This window comes from Mobula hypostoma, chromosome 22 (assembly GCF_963921235.1).
Source record: "Mobula hypostoma chromosome 22, sMobHyp1.1, whole genome shotgun sequence".
Taxonomy (NCBI): domain Eukaryota; kingdom Metazoa; phylum Chordata; class Chondrichthyes; order Myliobatiformes; family Myliobatidae; genus Mobula; species Mobula hypostoma.
The window spans coordinates 55,291,651-55,314,114 of NC_086118.1; the positions used below are offsets into that span (position 1 = coordinate 55,291,651).

The 22,464-nt window shown below is 45.9% G+C and overlaps 1 protein-coding gene across 2 annotated transcripts in view; it reads left to right on the plus strand.

Annotated features, from left to right (window-relative positions):
- axin2 (axin 2 (conductin, axil)) overlaps nt 1-22,464 on the plus strand; it is a 74,703-nt gene that overhangs the window by 25,113 nt on the left and 27,126 nt on the right. Inside the window, exons 1-3 of one of the 2 annotated variants that reach the window (XM_063030632.1) lie at nt 7,814-8,337; nt 9,524-10,409; nt 21,290-21,421. In XM_063030632.1, coding sequence (XP_062886702.1) covers nt 9,628-10,409; nt 21,290-21,421 — 914 coding nt within the window. In that variant the 5' untranslated portion in view covers nt 7,814-8,337; nt 9,524-9,627. Of the gene's footprint in view, nt 1-7,813; nt 8,338-9,523; nt 10,410-21,289; nt 21,422-22,464 lie in introns of those variants that run through there. The other variant, XM_063030633.1, reaches the window with a different exon arrangement.

Consider the following 22,464-nt stretch of genomic DNA (forward strand, 5'->3'; position numbering starts at 1 on the left):
GATTGGGTTGGGTGGGGGGAAGTTCTGGGCTATGTAAAGGGTGTTAGTGAGGGTGTGGGGGGAGATGGAAGTGGCAAGGAGAGATAGCTCTCTCCCTCGCTGGTGAGAGAGAGCTTGTCTGAGATGTCGAAGTTTTGGGATGAACTTTAGATCATGGTCTCTGGCGGCTTTGCTGTTGCTTGCATGGTGGGTGGTGGGAGGGGAGGGGAGAGGGGAGGGTTGATGCTTTTGATGCTGCCTGTGCATGGGAGGGGGAGGGGGGTTTGGGGGTTCTAACACGTTCTGTTATTCAATCTTTGGGCCATTTTCTGTTTCATGGATGTCTGCAAAGAGTAAGAATTTCAGATTGTATACTGAATACATTCCCTGATGTTAACTTGAACTATCGAACCATTGAAGAGGAGGCAAGGCAGATTTAAATAATTCATGTGACCTGATCTCTCGTTACCAAACTACTGAGTTATGCCAGGATGTTGGAAGACAGGATCTGGCTCAGATGCCCCTCAGACAACCATATCCAAGTGGTCTGTACATTCAGAAGGAGCTGGCCAAAGGAAAATAATGCTCCAGTTAGGATATTGAAAGCTGCTCTAGGAAGCATCCTCTGGTTTTCCCCCCTCCCCCTTTTCTTTCTCCCTAGGCCTCCCGTCCCATGATCCTCTCATATCCCTTTTGCCAATCACCTGTCCAGGTCTTGGCTCCATCCCTCCCCCTCCTGTCTTCTCCTATCATTTTGGATCTCCCCCTCCCCCTTCCACTTTCAAATCTCTTACTAGCTCTTCCTTCAGTTAGTCCTGACGAAGGGTCTCGGCCTGAAACGTCGACTGTACCTCTTCCTAGAGCCTGGCCTGCTGCAGCAACTTTTGTGTGTGTTGCTCGGAAGCTAGAAAGAGCTTTTAACCAGCTGACATTACAGCAGTCAATAACCAATTATTCTACAGAACTTCCAGTGAGGACCTCTCTGCAGTCGAAGTGATCATTTCATGTGTAAAACCTGTACTGAGCAGCATTCACAAGAAAAGCATAAATATAAATTATACAAGAAATGATTCACTTAGAGCAAAACAAAACAATGTCCATTGTAGGGCAGCAAAGTAATCAAACTGATCTTAGTGTTGCAAAACTAGGTAGTGATTAGTTGTGCTAATTAGTTCAGGAATGGAATAATTGAAGGGAAGTAGCTGTTTATGAACCTCGTGGTGTTGGACTTCAGGATTCTATACTTCCTGCCCAATGGCGGCTGCAACAGGATGGCTTATCCTGGATGGTGGGCTCCCAATACGGCCTCGTAGCGGAACACCAATGCTTTTGAGCAGAAAATACTGCAAAAGTAATAGATTCGGCCCAGTATATCACGGGTAAAGCCGTCCCAACCGTTCAGCACATTTACATGAAACATTATCATAGAAAAGCAGCATCCATCATCAAAGATCCTCACCACCCAGGCTCTTTCCTCACTGCTGCCGTCAGATAGAAGGTACAGGAGCCTCAGGACTCGCACCACCAGGTTCAAGATCAGTTACTACTCCTCACCACCCAGGCTCTTGAACAAAAAGGAATATCTACACTAATTCTATTTCTGCTGTTCCCACAACCAATGGTCTCACTTTAAGGACTCTTTATCTTGTAATTTCATGCTCTCACTATTTATTGCTATTGAGTTATATTTGCATTTGCACAATTTGCTGTTCATTGATCCTGCTTACAGTTGCTGTTCTATAGTTCTGCTAAGTATGCCCGCAGGAAAAAAGAATCTCAAGGTTGTATGTGGTGACATGTATGCACTCTGATACTTTACTTTGAACTTTAAACTCCATATTGATGGAACCGATTTTAATTGGGTGACTGCTTCATCAACCACCTTCACTCCACCCACCAAAAGCAGAAATTCCCAGTGGCCAAGCATTTTAATTCCGATTCCCATTCCTGTTCTGACATGTCAGTTTATGGCCTCCTCTTGTGTCACAACAAGACTATCCTTAGGGTGGAGCAGTACAATTTTATAATCCATCTGGGTAGTCTCCGACCTGATAGCATGAATATCAATTTCTCCTTCCTGTTTAAAAAAATGTTTCCTCCTCTCCCCTCTTCTTTTGTTCCCCTCCCTGGCCTCTTACCTCTTCTTACTTATCTTTCACTTCCACCTGGATCCCTTCTTCCTTCCTTTTCTCCCATGGTTCACCCTCCTCTCCAATCATATTCCTTCCTCTCCAGCCTTTTACCTTTCCTACCCACCTGGTTTCAACTATCACCTTTCCCTCCTTCCCCTACCCCCACCTTTTAATTCTGGTGCATGATGCAGCATTCCCCCAATTTACGATGGGTTTCACCAATGTAGAGGAGGCTGCATCGGGAGCACTGAATACCATGGACGATCCCAGCAGGTTTACAGATGAAGTGTTGCCTCACCTGGAAGGACTGTTTTGGGGCCCAGAATGGAGGTGAAGGAGGAGCTGAGTGGGCAGGTGTAATACTTTAGCTGTTTGCAGGGATAAGTGCCAGCAGGGAGATTAGTGGGGAGGGATGAATGGACCAAGGATTCACAGAGGGAGTGATCCCTGTGGAAAGCAGAGAATGGGGGGGATAGGGGAGGTAAAGATGTATTTGGTGGTTGGATCCCTTTGGAGATGGTGGAAATTGTGGGGAATAATGTGTGGGATGTGGAGGCTCATTGGGTGCTAGTTAAGGACAAGAGGAACTCTATCACTGTTAAGGTGGTGGGAAGATGAGGTGAGCGCACTTATCTGGGAAATGGAGGCGATGCGGGTGAGGGCAGCATCAGTGGTGGAGGAAGGGAGATCCTGTTCCTTGAAGAAGGAGGACATCTCTGATGTTGTGGAAAAGAAAGCCACATCCAGGGAACAGATGAGGCGGAGATGAAAGAACTGAGAAAAGGGAATAGCATTTTTACCGGAGACGGAGACCGGGTGGGAAGAGGTATAGTCAAGGTAGACATGGGAATTGTTAAGTTTATAAAAGATTTTGGTCGACAGTTCAGATGGAGACAGAGAGATTGAGAAAGGGGAGGGAGGTATCAGAAATGGACCGAGTGAATTTAAGGGCGGAGTGGGAGTTGGAGGCAAAGTCGATGAAATTGATGAGCTCAGCATGGGTGCATGAAGTAGCACCAATGTGGTCTTCAGTGTAGTGCAAAAACTGGGGAAAGGCTCGCAACACGGACTGTTCTGCGTAGCCAACAAAAAGGCAGGCATAGCTGGAGCCCAACCAGCTGTCCACAGTTCCCCCTCGACTCTGGAGAAAGAGGGAGGAGCTGAAGGAGAAATTGATGAGAATGAAGACCAGCCCTGCCAGACAAAGGAAGGTGGTGGTGGAGAGGAACTAGTTGGTTCTTTCACTGAGAAAGAAGCAGGGAGTTTTAAAGCCTTCTTGATGAGGGATAGAAGTGTATAGGGACTAGACATCCATGGTGAAAATGAGGTAGTCAGGGCCAGGGAATTGAACATTAGTGAGGAGTAATGTGGGCCGTTGAACATGAAGATAGAGCATGCAGAGTGGCAACAGGCTGGGGAATTAAATCAACAGGTGACTGTAAATTCTGGATTCACCTGCAGACTGAGCAAAGGTGTTCTGTGGACTCCCAACCTGCAGTCAGTTTCTTCAGTGTGGAAAAGACCGCAACAAGCACTCAATTGGAAAAATGGCAAGAAAATCACTGCTTCACGGTCTTCCAGTCAAGCCACTGGAAAGTTAACTTGAAAACTTTTCTATCCACCCAATCACAGACATACACCCTGTTGTCTACACCTGTCCCCATTGCAGCAACCTCAAACACACTTCTAACTTCCTCAGCTCTGATGAAAGGTCCCACCCCACCAGGTTCAGGAATCAACAGGGTCCTGAATCAGCTTGGATAACTTCACTCACCTCAGCACTGAACTTATTCCACAACCTGTAGACCAGGAGTTTCCAACGGACCCCTCAGTCAATGCTGTGGCATAAAAAAAATGGTCAGAAACCCCTGCAAAAGACTCACTTTAAAGAAGTCTACATCTCATTCTCAGTATTTTTTAATTGCACAATTTGTCTTCTTTTGCCACGGTTGTCAGCCTTTATAGCTTTTCAAAAATTCTATTGTTTATTTATTTTCCTGTAAATACCTGCAAGAAAATGAATCTCAAGGTAATACTGTATCAGGGGACATATGAGTACTTTGACAATAAATTTACTTTGACTTTGAGGTCCTTGCCTTGAAATATGGGTTGTGTTCCTCTCCCATAGATGCTGCCTGACCTGCTGAGTGTCTCCAGCATCTTCTGCTTGTGTGTCTGCTGTCTTTTGCTCCAATAACTTTCCAAGTTCTTTGTGAGGTTTTCACTGGCAAAGAAAAGAGTTTAAATTTATTATTACATATTGTTGCCACTTTCATTACAGAGTCTATATGGATAAGGCTATTCACTAACGTAGTGACAGGCCAAACTAGTCCAGTCATTGCTGACTTAGTTAATACCAGCTAGGGGGTAAATGAAAGGCCAGTTTCATGAGGTGGTCGTTGGGTTGGGTTAGGGAGAAATTGTGAGCTGTGCAAAGGAGGTTGGTGAGGGTGGGGGCTGGGGGAGAGGATGGAGGTGTTCAGCTCGCTGATCCGTGAGGTTTACTCAACTCTGCACTGAACTGAGGTTGAGGCTTACAACTAACGGGCTCCTGGTCTCGCTGTGACTGGCTTCGTGACTCTGGACTCACTTTTGTGAACTTCAGTTGAAGGTTATTTGCTTTTATTGTTTGCACGATTTGTTCTTTTTTATACACGTTGGGTGTTCAACGATCTTCTATTTTTAAATGGGTTTCTTTGTTTTATGGCTGTCTGTAAGGAGATGAAGCTCAAGGTTGTATATAGTATACTTATGCACTTTGAAGAGGAGACAGTAGAGATATGAAATAATTCAAGTGCTCTGACGTTTCATCAAAGTCAAAATCAAGGCAAATTTATTATCAACGTACATATATGTCACCATATACTTACCTTGATATTCATTTCCTTGCAGGCATTTACAGGAAAATAAAGAAATACAATGGAATTTATGAAAAAACACACATAAAACAAAGACTGGTCAACAACTAATGGGCAAGGCAAATAATGCAAATAAAAAGAAGTAACACATAGATAGACACTAAGAACATAAGCTGTGGAGTTCATGAAAGTGAGTCTATAGGTCGTGGAGTCAGCTTAGCGTTGATGTGAGTGAAGTTACCAAACTACTAAGACAGGATCTGGCTCAGATGCCCCTCAGGCAACCATATTCAGAAGGAGCTGGCCAAAGGAAAATAATGCTCCAGTTAGGATATTGAAAGCTGCTCTAGGAAGCTAGAAAGAGCTTTTAACCAGCTGACGTTAGAGCAGTCAGCAACCAATTATTCTACAGAACTTTCAGTGAGGACCTCACTGCAGTCAATGTGTTAAACCTGCATTGAAGCAGATAGTTTATCACACCCACACCCTGATATAAAACTACCAGTCATCCCAAGGATTTCAGCGGAATAATTGTCGTGGGAAGGGTAATTTTGAAATTTGTTTCAACAGGCTTGGTAAATCCACTGACTAACCTTCCTCACAATTACACTGCAGACAAGCCCACTGCCCTTGGTGTGAAAACACTAGGATGGTCACACTGAAAGTGTCCTGGTATTATTTGAGGCCTGCTTGCTTTCATTATACATCACAATATACTGTGAAAGAAAGCAGGTGCAATAACGTTTGCAACAGGAATGCCTAAAGATAATAATAATTACTTTAGCTTTTAGGCTGGGGAGAATTGGGAGTGCCAGAACCTGAGATACTGTAACAAAATAATAATTTTACAAAGTTGTAAGTTATTTCAAAAACGATTGGAACAACAGATGGTATGTTTATGCATGTGTGCCATTAACCGTGAAATATGTTCAAGGTAATAACTACATGTAAATTGATAGAGACATCCTTAGCGTGTTGTAAATGTAGTAAGTTGTGTTAATGAAAATGGGCTTCAGATCCGAAACTGTTTTGAGCAAATCCAAAGCATGTCTCTATCCAGGGCCTGGAGAGTTTACAGGAGGCAGCAGCGGCCTCGATTGCACGCTTCTACCGCCTAGAGCGTTTGCCCTAGCGGCTGCAGCCAGCCTCTCCTCTCTTCCCCCTCCCTACCCAACCCACAAGAGACCAAAGAATGCGCGCTCTTTTAATCTAGGGAAAGTCGGCAGAAATGAAAGGTTATGCATGAATAAGAGTATTTGCATTGTGATTACAGGGCCTCTCCCGATAGTACTGGTTGTAAACCTGGGCTGCCTAGTTAATGTTTGATTGGCTGTCGTCCTGAGAGAGCGCTGCTGTTTACCAAGAGAAGCCTTTCCCCTCACTAACCACTTCCGATCTCCCACAGATAATTATTTTAAAGGGACAGTGTCTCGCTTTCCACTGCTTTACAACAACCAGAAACTGGCCCATCGCCTCATCCGTGCAGAAAACATCCCTGGTGTTGAATATTTAGAATCATTTTCAGAGAAAATGCAGGGACTATGTTACAGTTGCAGGAAGTTAAAATATCAATTGAGTGTTTGCAAACGTCTGAATGCTCTGAAGTTGCGGGAGGGGCACGGTTCTGTTGAATTTAGAACTTAGCTTTACAAACTTGCATTTAGTCAACTTTTCAATAAAGGCCACATGCAAGGTTAGCATGTTATTAAAGTCTGCAGCTAACAGTGACAGAAAGATTACAAATATACAATCAGTCCAATAAAACCCACGTGACAGACATTAAAAGGGCGACTTCAAAGCAGGGCAGTATTCCCTGATTCTAAAATTACCTCCCCTAATAAATTACAGGCTTCAGTTATTAACTACTTTTTTATATTTTAAATTAGATCACTATTGATTACACACTTTTAAAACCTCGGTTAGGAGGGATAGTTTTACTAATTCTTGTAGTTTTATAGTATATAATGTCATTTAAGGCTCTAAGGCTTATTTGCATTGTGACCTCTTGTTACTGGTAAGTCGAGGCTGGTGGTGTTCAGAGATATTCGGACATTTGAAAAGTCTGAAATCGTTGGCAGCAGTGTCTCAAACTTTCGGCGCATTTGAAGTCCTGCTGCCTTTAAAAAGCATCAAAGGCAACAACTGCTTTTGTATATAAAAAACAGACCTTAATTCTTTGGTTTGTAATACGATTTGTACAGATGGTTTTCATGTGCGGCTCCCTGACATTATCCTTAAAACAAAAAGAAAGAACATCATTAACGCGTTCTGCAAACTTTGATATGCAGATCCGCGTTTTAACAATGCAAAAACTGCCCGGCTGCCATTTCAATGTTTACTCTGAGAAAAGTCGAAATTGCTGCCTTTTTTTTAAAAAAAAAGGGTGCATTTGTAATTGTGGAAGGGCGTTGCGATTCATTTCTTTTTCCGTTTGTAAATATGGAGTGAGATTATTCATGGAATAAAGTAACCCCAAGCAAAACTTAAAGTTTTCAATGGCCCGACAGGCTTTCAGTCGGTTCCCCGCACAAGGCCTCTTCATCTTTGCGCCCGGAGTTTCTACGCCTATCGCCGTGACGGAGTTTGAAAATGCAGTTTTATACGTGTAAAAAAGCAGGCACACGTTGCGTGCATAAATGCAAATCCGAGAAGAGAAAGAACTTCTAAGGAGTCCGGTCCAGCGGCTGGGCGAGGAGAACCAACATCAAAAAATGATCAGAACGGCTCTAAGTGTCAATTCACATTGCAGCGAGGAATGAAAGTTTATGATGCAACTGTGCGGCGCAGGGATAATGCGATTGGGGCGGTACATTAGTCACTACTGACGTCTCCACCCCCAGGGAGTTGGCTGAGGACGGATTCCCTTTGATAAGGTCCTGGAAAGTTTATAAATCCCTGGCACGGCGGCGGGCAGAAGATCGCGGGTGTTAATTGCCCGAGTGGCGGCCCGTGTTTTTGGAAGCCTGTTCCCCATTTGCCGGCTGCCCGCGCCCGTGGCTCTGGTCTGCCGGGACCCTGCCTGCTTCTTTGGTCGCTATCTCTCTTGCTGGATTCGATGATCGGCTGATCTCTTTGAAGTTCACACTTAAACCGCAGCTCCAGATTTCTGCATGTGTGTTGGAATAGCCGGGGGGGCATTTGGAGCGCGGAGTCACGGAGTTAAAGGTAAAGCAGGAACCGAAAAGAAGGGATTCAAGGGGAACGAGAGAGAACACGCTTTACGTGAATAAACCAAATGAATTCTGCCAACGAAAATACCCACCGCGATTTGCTTTACACGCATTCGCTGTAAAATAAATTATTGGGGTTCTGTCTAACGAAAAAGAGGAAGGAATCGTCTGTTTGGGAGGCGAAGGAATGGATTTATGGTAAGTTGTGAGTCTGTGCGTTGTTCGTGGCCTTCGCGGCGTCTTTTGATGTTTACTGACATTCCTTTGAACTGGAGAGACGGTTTGAATGGGCCGTGGTGGCGATACTGGGGGAAGAGTCCGAGAGAGGAGGAGTAGTGGAGGATCAGAGTGGGTCTCTGGGGAGAGGGGTGGTGGGGGGGAAGGGGTATTATCGCTAAAATGCATTTCCAAGAGGGGCTGCCTTTTTCTTTTATCGTTCTGCCGCCCCCTCCCTTGAAACTGCTGCTTAGTGGGGTGGGATCGCTGTGAGGAAGAAGGTGACAGGATCCGAGGACCCGAGTGTTCAGCCCGCGGGGGCGGGGGGAAAGGGGGGGTTGGAAAGAAAGTGGGGCGCTCTCCATGGCTCCGGCTGTAACTTGCGAGCAGACAGGAGGAAGAGACGTTCCTCCTTCCCTTTGAAATATGGCCGAGGGCCCGCTTCACCTCTGACACCGGGCCTGGGTCTGTCTCCGTCATTTGCAAAGATCAATTTCCATTATTTATACTTTAGGAGTGAAGCTGTAAGACGTGAGTTCCTCATGTCCCCGCCTGGGCTGTGTGTGCGATGAGGGAAGGTGTTTGACGATCAAAGCTCCGTGCAGTCTCCTTTATAAGGACGAGTTTTGCATTTCTCTGATGTTAATGTTGTAGGGGGAGGCGTTCATAATTTAGGTCGAAGCCCCTCGTGGGGGGGGGAGGTCAGGACAGGGGATGGTTTTCGTTGATACCACGGGGGAGGGGGTCCAAGATGTTTAAGGTCTGTGCAACCTAAACTCGCACGAACTCCTGATATTCAGCTCAGATTTGTATCTTACACACCGAAAGTTTGGGAGAGTTTTGTCGAGAGGCGCAGAACCTTCATTTTTCCTTCGCATTTCAGTAACTTTCAAAACATTTTTAATGCTTTTGTTTAACTTCAAGATGTAACTCTGGGCCAAAAGACGGGATTAAATAAAACCGCTTGTTCTATTTGTGTGTCTGTCTTTGTACGTGTCTCTGTGTGTCCGTGCGTACGTGTATGTGTGCGTGTGTGTCTGTGTGTGTATATTTGTGTGTATCTGTGTGTGTGTGGTGTTTGTGTGCGTGTGAAGTGTGTGTGTGTATGTGTTTCGTTGCTCATCCTGTTTGAAGTCAGGTTCCATTAAATCGATACTTTCCATTGCAGACGGAAGACGGTCCTGTCATCCCCCGCTGAGTGAACGCTTTGCAGAGAGAGAGACACACACACACACACAGAGACAGAGGCTGTGTAGTCTCGGCTCCCGAGCTATGAACGTCGCTGCCCTCGTGCCCGCCTTCAGAGCAGATGCTCCCAGGCCGCCGGTGCCGGGGGAGGAAGGAGAGAGATGCCAACCGCGCACCCCCGGCAAGGGTCACGGTCTAAAGGAGCCGGCGGTCAACCCGGCCCCCAGGAGGGAGGACGACGAGCTGGGGGAGCCCGAGGGCAGCGCTTCCCCCGACTCTCCGCTCAGCCGCTGGACCAAGTCTCTGCACTCGCTGCTGGGCGACCAGGACGGAGCGCAACTCTTCCGCGCCTTCCTGGAGAGGGAAGAACGCGTGGACACGCTGGATTTCTGGTTCGCCTGCAAAGGTTACAGACAGATGGATGTGGCCGACCCCAAGACCCTGAAACTTGCCAAGGTCATCCACAAGCGATACGTGGAGAATAGCGCCGTATCCAGGCAGCTCAAGGCGGCCACCAAGTTCTACATCACGGAGGCTATCAGGAAACAGCAGATCGACTCCTCGATGTTTGACCAGGCGCAGAACGAGATTCAGACCCTGATGGAAGAAACCTGCTACCAGATGTTCCTGACTTCGGACATCTACCTTCAGTATGTCAGGACCGGCGGGGAGAACCCTCTGTTTGTCGGGAACTCCGAACTGTCCCGCATACAAGTGGTCTGTGGTTACTTGCCGACGCTGAATGAGGAGGAGGAGTGGATTTGCCCCGAGTCCCAGGACAAGAACACCCCGTCGGGAGGGGGGCTGAGCGACCGGGGGTCGCGGGCCGTCAACACGGGGCGACCAGCCGATGGCAAATGTTTCAGGTAAGAAAGACCCTGGACCCAGGAGGGTTAACGACGCGCTGTTTGTTGTCGGTGAACGTTTGGTGATCCCTCTCACCGAATACATCTGCCACCTATCAGGCAAATGTTAGAAGCTGCTCTCCAGCGGCAGAGGATAGGCGGCGCTGAGAAGCAGAATTTGACAGGAACCCGGGCGATTCGAAAATAGGGGAAGCTTCACACTGGTGCCGTGTATCATTTAAATCATAACAGTATGATAAATTGGGGGCTGATCAGGTACCCCAGAACTCGCTGAGAAGCGATGTACCAGCAGACACCTGTGTCCTAGGCCTGTTGTACTGACACTGGCTCTGATTAATTGTAATTGGGCCCATAGACTGTCATCTTGTCTGAGTGTGAAAGGGTGAGAGAATGGAGGGGTGAATGTGAGAGGCAGTGAAAGTGAGTGCGTGGGGATGGTGAGTGTGAGACGGTGACGACACGAGTGTGAGGTTGTTAGTTGTGATGGGGCCCTTAGGCTCTGACTTTGTGTAGGTGTGAAGAGTGTGAGGGGTTGGAGGGGTGAGTGTGAGAGACAGTGAAAGTGAGTACAATGGGGTGAGTGTGAGGGATGGAGGGGTGAGTGTGAGAGACAGTGCAAGGGGGTGACTGTGAAAGGGTGAAGGGGTGAGTGTGAGAGGGTAGAGTGGTGAGTGTGAGGGATGGAGGGGTGAGTGTGAGAGGGTGGGGGGAGAGTGAGAGGTGGAGGGGTGATTGTGAAGGAGTGAGTGTGAGAGACAATAAAAATGAGTTTGAGGAGGCGAAGGGGAGAACATGCGGTGGGGAATGTGTGAGCGTGAGAGGTGATGTGTGAAGTGAAGGGGTGAGTGTGAGGTGGTGAAGGGATGGGGGCGAGGGGTTGACAGAGTGAAGAGGTGAGTGTGAGGGCACGAAGGAGTGAGTGTGAGGGGTTGAAGGGAGGAGTGTGAGAGGGTGAAGTGAGTGAGATGGTGCAGGTGTGAGTCTGAGGAGGTGAATGGGTGGGCAGTAGGATGAGTGTCTCTGAAAGCAAGAGCTTCATTGTGTCTGGATAATTTGGACAACTTTTGCTGCGAGTTGTGTTACTACGTGCAAAATCAGGGCAAGTACCAACGGATAAATGCTGACTTCTCGGCCTTACATTGAGATACAGGGTAAGAGTGGGCTGGGAAACATCGTTTTCCTGGCCTTGAAAGCAGTGTCTGTATGCACCAAACACTTGGCAATATTCATCTCTTGTGGAATGTCATTGCAAAATCTCCAGTGAAGGCTGCCACTGCTTGTATTAACCCTTCTGTTAGTCAAGTTGATGCTGAACAGGGAAACATTCAACCCATCTGTGTACAATTAGCATAATGTGGTCACGTTAGAAAAGTATAATCGCAGGAAAACAATTTTAATCAGTTTGCTTAAGATGGTCAGCTTTGAGAAAGAACTTGATGGTTAAAAGGGAAGAAATGACTTCTGAGTGAAGCCTCAGAACCAATACATAGATTAGGTTCTTTACTGAGGGTGTTGGTTGGCCATGCAAGCTTTGTCCCCCATCCTGTCTGCACTGCTTCCCCAGGGTTACTGATGTGACTGGATTGGCAGAGCTGAGGGACCTCTTGTATATTTGAAGGAGTAAGTTCTACATTGCATGTACATGCATGGTGGCGCGTAAAAACACATTTCAGAAAACTCTTCTGAGCGATTTTCATTTCCAGATGTTTCAAACCCTTGGATTAGATTGTTTTTCACCTCTCTCTAATCAGTCTAGGGTTTTTTTTTTGTCTCTGAGCTCCAAATCACGTGGCCATTACTCAGTACAAAGTGATAAAGACTAAAAGACTGTGGCCTCCTTGATTTAGAAGACTCCGGAAAGGACAAAGAGATGTCGCTGGCACTCTCTGACTTGAAGTGATTGATTCAAGACAGTAAAATCTTTCATAAAGCTCTTTCTCTTTTATGTTGTAAGTTAGTGCCCATCAGAGGCATGTGGAACTAATTTAGCCCCAAGATCTGAATTCTTTCGTGTGCATCTTCTGACATGTGTAGGTTTCTTCACTCTTCCCCCAAATCTCCTCTTTCCTTCTTTATCTTCTAATTGAAGTCACTGAGAGAAACTTAGCATGGCTTTTAAAGAATATAATCCCAACTGTGCCTGAATACCTGCTCTTTGAAAGAAGGCCTTTGCCAAAGGTCAGTCTGTACTGTGTCCTAAGACTTCAGTCATGCTGTTAACTCCCAACAGTACACTGCAGTCGGCCTCTCAGAGAGAGGGGGCCCTGCCATACCCTCTTGTTTTCCGATATCTTAGTGGTGTTCACGTTCTCTCAGCTTCCACCACCCCCCCCCCACCCATCACTGGTGAAATAGCGGAGTGCTTCACAATAGGGAAGAGAGAAAGCTCTTGTGAGAGAATGAGCTGAGCTATTTCAGAGGTCGAAAGTGGTAAGTCAGTCCCAAGTGGAACAAAGGTTCGGAGCCACTCAATTCAGGGCAAGTGCTGCTGACCATCAGAACAGCCGTGTTGCTCACTTAAATCAAGTGTGTTTGGCCTCATCAAAGACACTGAGAAGAAGGGGAGGGACCAGGACTTTTGCAAGAAGTAGCCAGAACATGCAGCCACCAAATCTGGTGTAAATGATTTCAGTTATTAACATCAGCGGACATTAGTGAAAAAAATCCTTTGAAGCCACAGATTCACTACCATGTCGTCTTCAGAGTTCACAGTGAACAACAACACGGCAGCTATTCAGAAGACTCTTAATAGTTTTTGGAAAAGGGTTCACTATGAAAACTCAAGGGACATTTATTAGGAAGACTCGTGCAATTAATACTTGCAAAAAGTCGTTGGGTATATTTAAAGCAAAGGTTGATAGGTTCTTGATTCATCAGAGCGCCGAAGGTGATGGAGAGAAGGCAGGAGAATGGGTGAGCCATGATGAAGTTGCAGAGCAGACTCGGTTGGCTGGATGTCCCAATTCTGCTCCTATATCTTAAGGTCTTATTACTGCCCAGCTGTCGTCAGCCAAGCAAAAGGGGAAACACACAAGAAGCCAGAAGTAGAGGAACTCAAAGATCACAGGTGACTGGAGGACAAGGGGAGTGGAGGTCATGAAAGGATTTATGAACATTTGAAATAGTCCATCTCTGTTGCAAGGGTCTAATTGTCACATTGGGCACGTAGACAAATTCTGTTGTGTATTTTTACATTGGTAATGTGGGGCAAGTTCGTTCCATTTCCACTGTCTTATGGTGTTGGAGGCCAGTATGATTCCAGGTTTGTTCAATGGTGGTGTTAAATTTATGGTGATTGTCAGGATTTTGGCCAAACTACCCCAATCTTCTTTGAGTGTGGGGTAATGGAATGGGAATTGATCTGTAACATGTCAACAGTCAGATAGACTTCCTGTAAACACGGAAGGCATCTCAATCATTCTTATTACACACCAAGGTCTGGCCAGGATGGGAACCACTAAGTGTTAATTAATATTCTTCAGTGTTGTTGGATTCACTAGGCTAGGATTTGTTCAGACATTATGGAAAACTACATGTGCAAAATACTCAGTAATGTATATTGACTGTGTCATTATGTGGTAGAACATAGTAGTGTGTACTATCCACTACCTGCTGACATGCAGTTGTGTACCATACACTGATTGTAATATTATACTGACCATCTGAGTTACAGACAAGGTAGACGTCCAGCGATGGATGCACTTAATTAGAATGAGTGTACACAGTTGGACTAAATCAGAATCAGGTTTATTATCACTTACATTTGTCATGAAATGTGTTGTTTTGTGGCTGCAGTACAATGCAATACATAAAGGAAAATTGTAAATTGTTCCGTGATTAGGTTTGGGTTAATCAGGTTTGTCTGGGGTTATATGGCTCAAAGGGCTGAAAGGGTCTACTTTGCACTGTATCGCTAAGTAAATAAACATTAGTTTGAAAACAAAGTAATGCACACATTACTGCTGGAGGAACTCAGCAGGTCAGGCAGCATCTATGGAAATAAATAAACAGTCGATGTTTTGGACCAGGACACCTCTTCAGGACTCAAAATAGCGACTTGGTGTTCATGGATCCATGGACCATCTAGAAATTTTATGTCGGAAGGGAAGAAGCTGTTTTGAAAGCCATTGAGTCTGTGTCTTCAGGGTCCTGCACCCCTTCCCTGAATGAGAAACAGGCATATCCCGGGTGAAGAGGTCCTTAATAATGGACGCCAACTTTTGAAAATGTCCTTGAAAGGGGTGGGGGGGAGCTCATGGTACCTGCCATGCAAGACTCTGGGGGTGGGGTCTGGCGCCCATGGTACCTGCCATGCAAGACTCTGGGGAGGGGTCTAGTGCCCATGGTACCTGCCATGCAAGACTCTGGTTCTGATGCTTATTGTGGAGAAACGGTGACGTGTGTAGTCTAAGAGGGTGTTCAGGGGCAGTGAGCTGAGCTGATTTGTGGATACCTACACTACACAGTACAGACCCTTCGGCCCACAATGTAATGCTGACCTTATAACATACTCTGAGATTAATCCAACCCTTCCCATCCACATAGCCCACTGTTTTCCTTTCACCTGAGTGTCTCTTAAATGTCCCTAATGTATCTGTGTCTACCATCACTCCTTTATAACCTAAAGAGCTGATCAGTTTAATCAGACAAAGATATGTCAGTACTGGACAAAGTGCAGAAAAGATTCACCAGGATTCACTGGAGAGAATGCAGGGATTCACTGGAGGAAGTACAGAGATTCACCAGGATTCACTGGAGAGAATGCAGAGATTCACCAAGATTCACTGGAGAGACTATGGAGATTCACCAGGATTCACTGGAGAGACTACGGAGATTCACCAGGATTCACTGGAGAGAATGCAAAGATTCGCCAGGATTCACTGGAGGGACTACAGAGATCCCCAGGGTTCACTGGAGGGAGTGCAGATTCACCAGGATGGTCCCTGTAATGGAGCCTTTCAGTGATGTAGGGAGGCTGACTGGCTCTGTGTTCCCTGGAGCAGAGAGGATTAAGACGTTAAGACACTGAGGTACATAAAATTATGAGTGGTGTAGACAGGGTAAACTATAAAAGAGGCTGATAAAACTGGTGAGCATGGACTTGGGGCCAATGTAAGAGTTTCAGAGGATATTTGAGGGAGAGGACCTTTTCTTTAACTCAGAGATGTGATTACCTGGAACTCACTGCCTGAGACTGTGGTGAGCGAGGTGTCTTTGATTGCATTTAAGATGTCAAAGTGAAAGTAAATTTACTATCAAACTATGTTCTGTCACCATAGAGTAATTTCCTTGCAGGCATTTACAGGAAATAAAGAAATACAATAGAACTTATCTAAAACTATATATAAAGACTGACTAACAACTAATGTGCAAATTGTGCAAATACGTAGCTCAGTAGTTCGATCGGACTGAGAGCTGGAGTTGTCGAGTGCTTGCAGGTCAGTCTGTCGGTCGTGGAATCTGTTCAGAATTGTGCTGAGTGAAGTTGTCCATGCTGGTTCAGGAGCCTGGTGGTTGTGGACATGATGGGCGTGTGCGTTTCCGTGTGGTGCCGCTCCTTGTAAATGTGTTTGGCGGGTGGAGCTTTGCCTGTAATGGACTGGGCTGTGTCCACTACTTTCTGTGGATTTTTGTTTTTGTTCCTGGGCATTGGTGTTTTGGTACCAGACTGTGATGCAACCAGTCAGGATACTCTCCACTGCGCATCTGTACAAGCGTCTGGTTGAGGATTCTGGTCACTGTGGTATAGAGGACTGTGGACCTAGAGCTGGAAGCTGGGATTAATATGAATGGGTGCCTCCTGGTCAGCGTGAGTGCATTAGGCTGAATGGCCTGCTTCCTTGATGTGTTTCTCTGTAGTACCTGCCCCCTATTGTAGAAGCAGTAAGCACTGCCTAAACAACCCAGTCATTAGAAAGCAGCAATGGAGAAGAACTTGTTGTAGCACCAGTACTCTATTTTGTGGATTATCCTCCTAGATCAGTAAGGTGTGATGTAGAAGGATTAAACCTCACAGGTTTGTTGTAGTCTGCGTTGCTCTGCTAAGCATTGTGGGAATGCTAGGTTGGTGCCAGAATGTGTAGCGACACTTGTGGCCTGCCCCCAGCACACTATCGGTTGTGTTGGCTGTTAACACAGATGTCACATTTCACTGTATGTGGTAAATTTGAACCTTGAAGGTAAAAAAAGTGCAATCCAAAAATACTACGAAGGAGAGTTCCCAGTGCACGAGGGGAGCATTATCTAATAAACCTGGGCCTGTGAATTGGCTGAGGACAAAACCTTCCACATCAACCCTTGGCTGACATGGCAACCCAAATCAGTATAGAAAGGAGATTAGTTATCAATATAGCAAGAAACCCCATCAGAAGCTTATACCTTTCTCATCGGCTGATGACACGTCAACACCATTGGCTGGTGAAGATGAATAATGGGCTATCTACTGTGAAATAGGTTTATTCTTTATCTTTGTCGTATGTTGTGAGTTGCAGTAGAAATCTTGTCTTGGGTACTGCAGTCACAGAAAGAATTAAATTGGTTGGTCAGCTGGAGAGTGTACAATAAATAGTCCACTCTAACCGTCTGCAGCAGTCGGGTTAAAAGAACAGCTGGACAACTGGAAGATTGAACAGTGAGTGGTGGTAGTGGTCAGAATACTGACAGTGTCGTAGAGGTTCTGGTACAAAACCTGAACAGAGTTTATTGGTTGAGGAATTCTGGTCTCTGTCAAAGTCAAACTCCTATAGGAGATGGGGAAACACACACAAAATGCTGGAGACACTCAGCAGGTCAGGCAACATCTATGGAGTTGAATAAACAGTCCACATCTTGGGACATCGACTGTTTATTAATTTCCATAGATCGCTATCTGACCTGCCGAGTTCCTCCAGCATTATGTGTGTGTTGTTTTGGATTTCCAGCATCTGCAGAATCTCTTGTGTTTCAGAGAGAGAGGAGTTGGGAAGAATCTGTCCTTACAGTGGTTACAATTACAGTGATTATTACTTGCCCATCATTAATGTCTTTGGAAGAGTTTTACTCAACAGTACAGTTGTTCAGTTCCCAGGCAGAAATGTGCCTCTATCACATAAACCTGTTCAGTGACAACACTGAGTGGTGGGTTAGTCTGATTAGGTGTCTACAGGCAAGTGTTCAACACTTTTGCTGTGTCAGCTCATTGACTATAAAGGATTAACAAAAAGACTGCACTTGTACAATCTGTGTGGGAGAGGCCTGGGCACTTGGAACATTTCCTCCCTTTTTTAACTTGCTAATATAGTCTGATTGAACTGTACCTTGTTGGCAGGAGAAGCAGCCCTGGTGGGCATGCTTGTTCAGAGGCTCACCGCATCCCAGGGAATTGTTTCTTTTATTCATCTTTGGGAAATGAGATTGCTGCAGTCATGGGAATGTAATGGTTAGCAGAACATTGTTGTAGCGCCAGCCAGTGGCATGGGTTCAGTCCCCCCACTGTCTGTAAGGAGTTGGTACGTTCTGTCTGTGGGTTTCCTCCAGGTGCTCTGGTTTCCTCCCACGTTTGAAAGATTAGGATTAGTGCCTTGTGGGTGTGGTATATTGGCGCTGAAAGAAGCGCAGTGAAGCCCCAGCACATACTCAGAATGTGTCAATCTTTTAATCAAACAATGCATTTCACTGGATGTTTCGATGTACATGTGACAAAAATTCCAATCTAATCTATAACGCAACTCCATCTGAGAAAAATGTTACAGAGACTGGAACCACATCTGGGCTTATCCTTCAGTGCAGCACTGAGGGTGTCAGACTTCCAAACTGAGAGCCCATTTGCCCTCTCGGATAAGTAATCCGACGATGCAGTTTGTAGAGAGGCAGAAAGTTGTCCCCAGTTTGCCCCAATTAACATCACCGCTGTAGGTTATGTACTTACGTAGGCAAAAATTAGATCAGTTTTATCACACATACATCAAAACCGTGATATTATTTGTTTCAATGACTTGGCTTCCACTGCCTTTTGTGGCAATGAATTCCACAGGTACATCACTCTCTGGCTAAAGAAATTCTCTCTTCATCTCTGTTCCAATGGAACGTCCTTGTCTTCTGATGCAGTGCCCTCTGGTCCTAGAATGCCTCACTATAGGAAACATCCTCTCCATGTCCACTCTATCGAGGCCTTTCAATATCGATGGGCTTCACTGAGATCCCCCCCACCTTATTCTTCTAAACTCCCGCAAGTGCAGGCTCAGAGCCTTCAAACCCTTTCATTCCCACGATCATTCTCGCACAAGACTCCTGGATGCTCTCCAGTGCCAGCGCATCATTTCTTAGACAGGGGACCTAAAGCTGCTTGTGATACTCCAAATGTGGTCTGCTCTTGGGTTCTCAAACTCGCTGTGCGGAAACAGCACCTCTCTGGCTCCAGACTTCCAGCTCCAGTCACTGCTCCTCCATTAAAATAGGAAACTTCAGACGGATCAAGCCTTTATTTCACTTTTCATGGAAAAGAAACTTGAGTTTCCTTGTTGTTGAACTGCTTGAATATTTTGTACTTCCGTGTCCAGATCTGTTCCCTCCCCCTCTGCTGCAGCCCCTGCCCCTTCAAGCAGAAGACTTGACAGAGCACTGACTGAGGAAAGGGTGGGTCGGGGAGAGGAGGATGTGGAGAGATGCCTAACCAATGCTAACCCTCCTCCCACCTCTTTATTTTGGCATCTTCCCCCTTGCTTTCCAGTCCTGAAGAAGGGTCTCAGCCCAAACATCAACTGTTTGGGATGAATTTCCTGACCTATTGAGTTTCTCCAGCATAGTGTATGTGTTCCTATTTCTCTCTCTTTTTGCACTACTTATATTTCTAAATTTGTATTTCTAATTATAGCTTGCAGTAATTTATATATTGCACTGTAAAGTAAAGGCATCCGTTAGCCTTGTGAGACTATGGATCTGTCCCTGGAAAGTCTTCACTCTCCAGGGCGCAGGCCTGGGCAAGGTTGTATGGAAGACCAGCAGTTGCCCATGCTGCAAGTCTCCCCTCTCCATGACATTGATGTTGTCCAAGGGAAGGGCATTAGGACCCATACAGCTTGGCACCGGGTCGTCGCAGAGCAATGTGTGATTAAGTGCCTTGCTCAGGGACACAACACGTTCCGGCTGGGGCTCGAATTCACGACCTTCAGGTCGCTAGTCCAATGCCTTAACCACTTGGCCGCGTGCCCACACATTGCACTGTACTGCTGTCATAAAACAACAAATTTCATGACATATGTCGGTGATAATAAACCTGATTTTGATTTGGTCTATCTGTGCACTAATGCTAATCCTAATTAAGTGCACCCATCGCTGGACGTCTACCTTGTCTGTAACTCAGACGGTCAGTATGATATTACAATCAGTGTACGGTACACAGGTGTATGTCAGCAGGTAGTGGATAGTACGCACTATTACGTTCTACCACATAATGGCAGTCAATATACATTACTGAATATTTTGTACATGTAGTAATGTCTGAACAAATCCTAGCCGAGTGAATCCAACAACACTGAATAATATCAGTTAACACTCACGGTGGTCCCCGATCCTGGCCAGACGTTGGTGTGTAATAGGAATGATTGAGATGCCTACCGTGTTTACAGGAAGTCTATCTGACTGCTGACATACTACAGATTAATTCCCAATCCGTTACCCCCACGCTCAAAGAAAATTGGGATAGTTTGGCCAAAATCCTTACAAACACCAGCATGGATCAAACCTGGGATCATACCGGCCTCCAACTCCAAAAGGTAGCAGAAATGGAACAAAATTGCCCCACCCACAGCACTCAAAGAAAATTGGGCTAGTTAAGCCAAAATCCTGATAGTCACCATAATCACCTGTTGTCAGGAGCTGAGTGAGGTTAGAGGCCCAGCCTAGGAATTCATGGGCTCAAACCTTGGTCATACCTAGCAGTGCCATCCATTCAGCCTTGTTGATACTGTCTCCAATATTCTTCGGAGAATATCCTGTAACCCTGGCGTGTCCTATTTGATCCTCACCTAATCTTCCTTTCTGAAGCCTGGCAGCCAGCTCTTTCAATGTGGGAAGCCACAGCCGAACCTAAAGCCCACACCAATAACTAAATTCTCTGAAGCAAAGGCTGTGGGTAAATTCCCCCCCCCCCCCACCTCGATATTAAGGACATACAGTATGTAGTGGTGAGCTTAACACTTTACAGCACCGGTGATTGGGGATTCAATTCTTGCCACTGTCTGTCAGGAGTTTGTATGTTCTCCCTGTGACCTTGTGGGCTTCCTCCCACAGTGCAAGGACGTCCATGTTAGGGTTTGTGCATTGTAAACATTGCTATGTTAGTGCTGGAAGTGGGCTGCCCCAGCACACCCTTGGACTGTGTTGGTGGTTGATGCAAACAGTGCATTTCCTTGACATTTGGATACACGTGTGACAAATAAAGCTAATATTTGTGATGCCTGTACCATTCCACTTCAGTTGGATTGGGACTGAACGCACTTCCCGCAGTCTATTTATTTATTTTTAATTTGTTGAGGTACTACATGGAATAGGACCTTCCAGCTCTTTGAGTCATGCCACCCAGCAATCCCCCGATTTAATCCTGGCCTCATCACAACAATTTACAAAGCCCAATTCACCTGCCAACCACCATGTCTTTGGACTGTGGGAGGAAACCAGAGCACCTGGAGAAGACCTATGTGGTGGAACATACAAACTCCCTACAGGCAATGACGGATCAACTGTACTGTAAAGCAGAGTGCTAACCACTACACTACCATCACTGTACAGCTCAAAACAGATTAGACATCTTGGATGTTAAAATTGTGTCCTTTCCATGAAATGTGTGAGACATTACAACCCGCTGCAAAAAAAAATGCTAATAGTTAACTCGTCCTTTTCAGATCATATGGGAGGAATGGATATGCCAATCCCTATCACATTCAGTCTGGCTACGTCTTCGCTCCTGCGAGCAGCGCAAATGACAGTGATGTCATGACAGATGACTCCATGTCGATGACAGACAGCAGCAGCACGTGAGTATGACACCTCCGTCATTGCCCCTTGTATCGCAGTTTGCTATCAGTGACCGTTGACTGAATCCCTGATGATGTTGGGGCAGGTTTTTTTTGATTTTTCCAACCCAGACCATGCATTCTGGGAAATGAATGCACCTTCAGTCATAAACACAAGAGATTCTGCAGCTGCTGGAAATGTTGAGCACCACACACAAACTGCTGCTGGGGCTGGGGGACCTGTTTCTGTGCTGTAGTGTTCTATAACTATGACTCAGCAGGTCAGGCAGCATCTATGGAGGGGAGTAACCAGTCAACGTTTGGGGCTGTAATCCATCAGGACTGGAAAGGAAAGGGGGAACCCTTCCTTTCCTGAAATGTCAACTGTTTAGTCCCATCATAGATGATGCTGAGTTCTTCCAGTATTCTGTGTGTGTGCACCTCCATTCATCACTTTTTCATTCATTCATTCATTCATTCTCCTTTATTACCTCACAGCTCCCTGTTAGTCCAGGACCTTACAACACAAGGAGAATGATCAAATAGGAGCAGGAACATGCCACCTGTCCTCCTCACACTGTCCTGCCGTTTCCAGTGTGATCTACACTGGCCTCAACACCCCCTTCTGCACCAGTTCCCCATAGCATTCAGTTCCTTCATCCTTCAAGTAGTTAGACCATAACCATAAGCCCATAAGCATAAGAGCAGAACTGCGCCATTCGGCCCATCGACTGCTCTGCCATTCCATCATGGCTGACTTATTATTGCTGTCAACCTCTTTCTCCCTGCAACTTTTGACACTCTTACTAATCATGAACCTATCAAACTCTGCTTTAAATATACCCAATGACTTAGCATCCACAGCCATCTGTGGCACTGAATTTCACAGATTCACCACCCTCTGGCTAAAGAAATTCCTCCTCATCTCTGTACTAAAGGGACATCCTTGTATTCTGAGGCCATACCCTCTGCAGGAAGAAATTTCTACATAGTCTTAAATTATTGCCTTCATATCGTGTGGGCACGTGGCCAAGTGGTTAAGGCATTGGACTAGCGACCTGAAG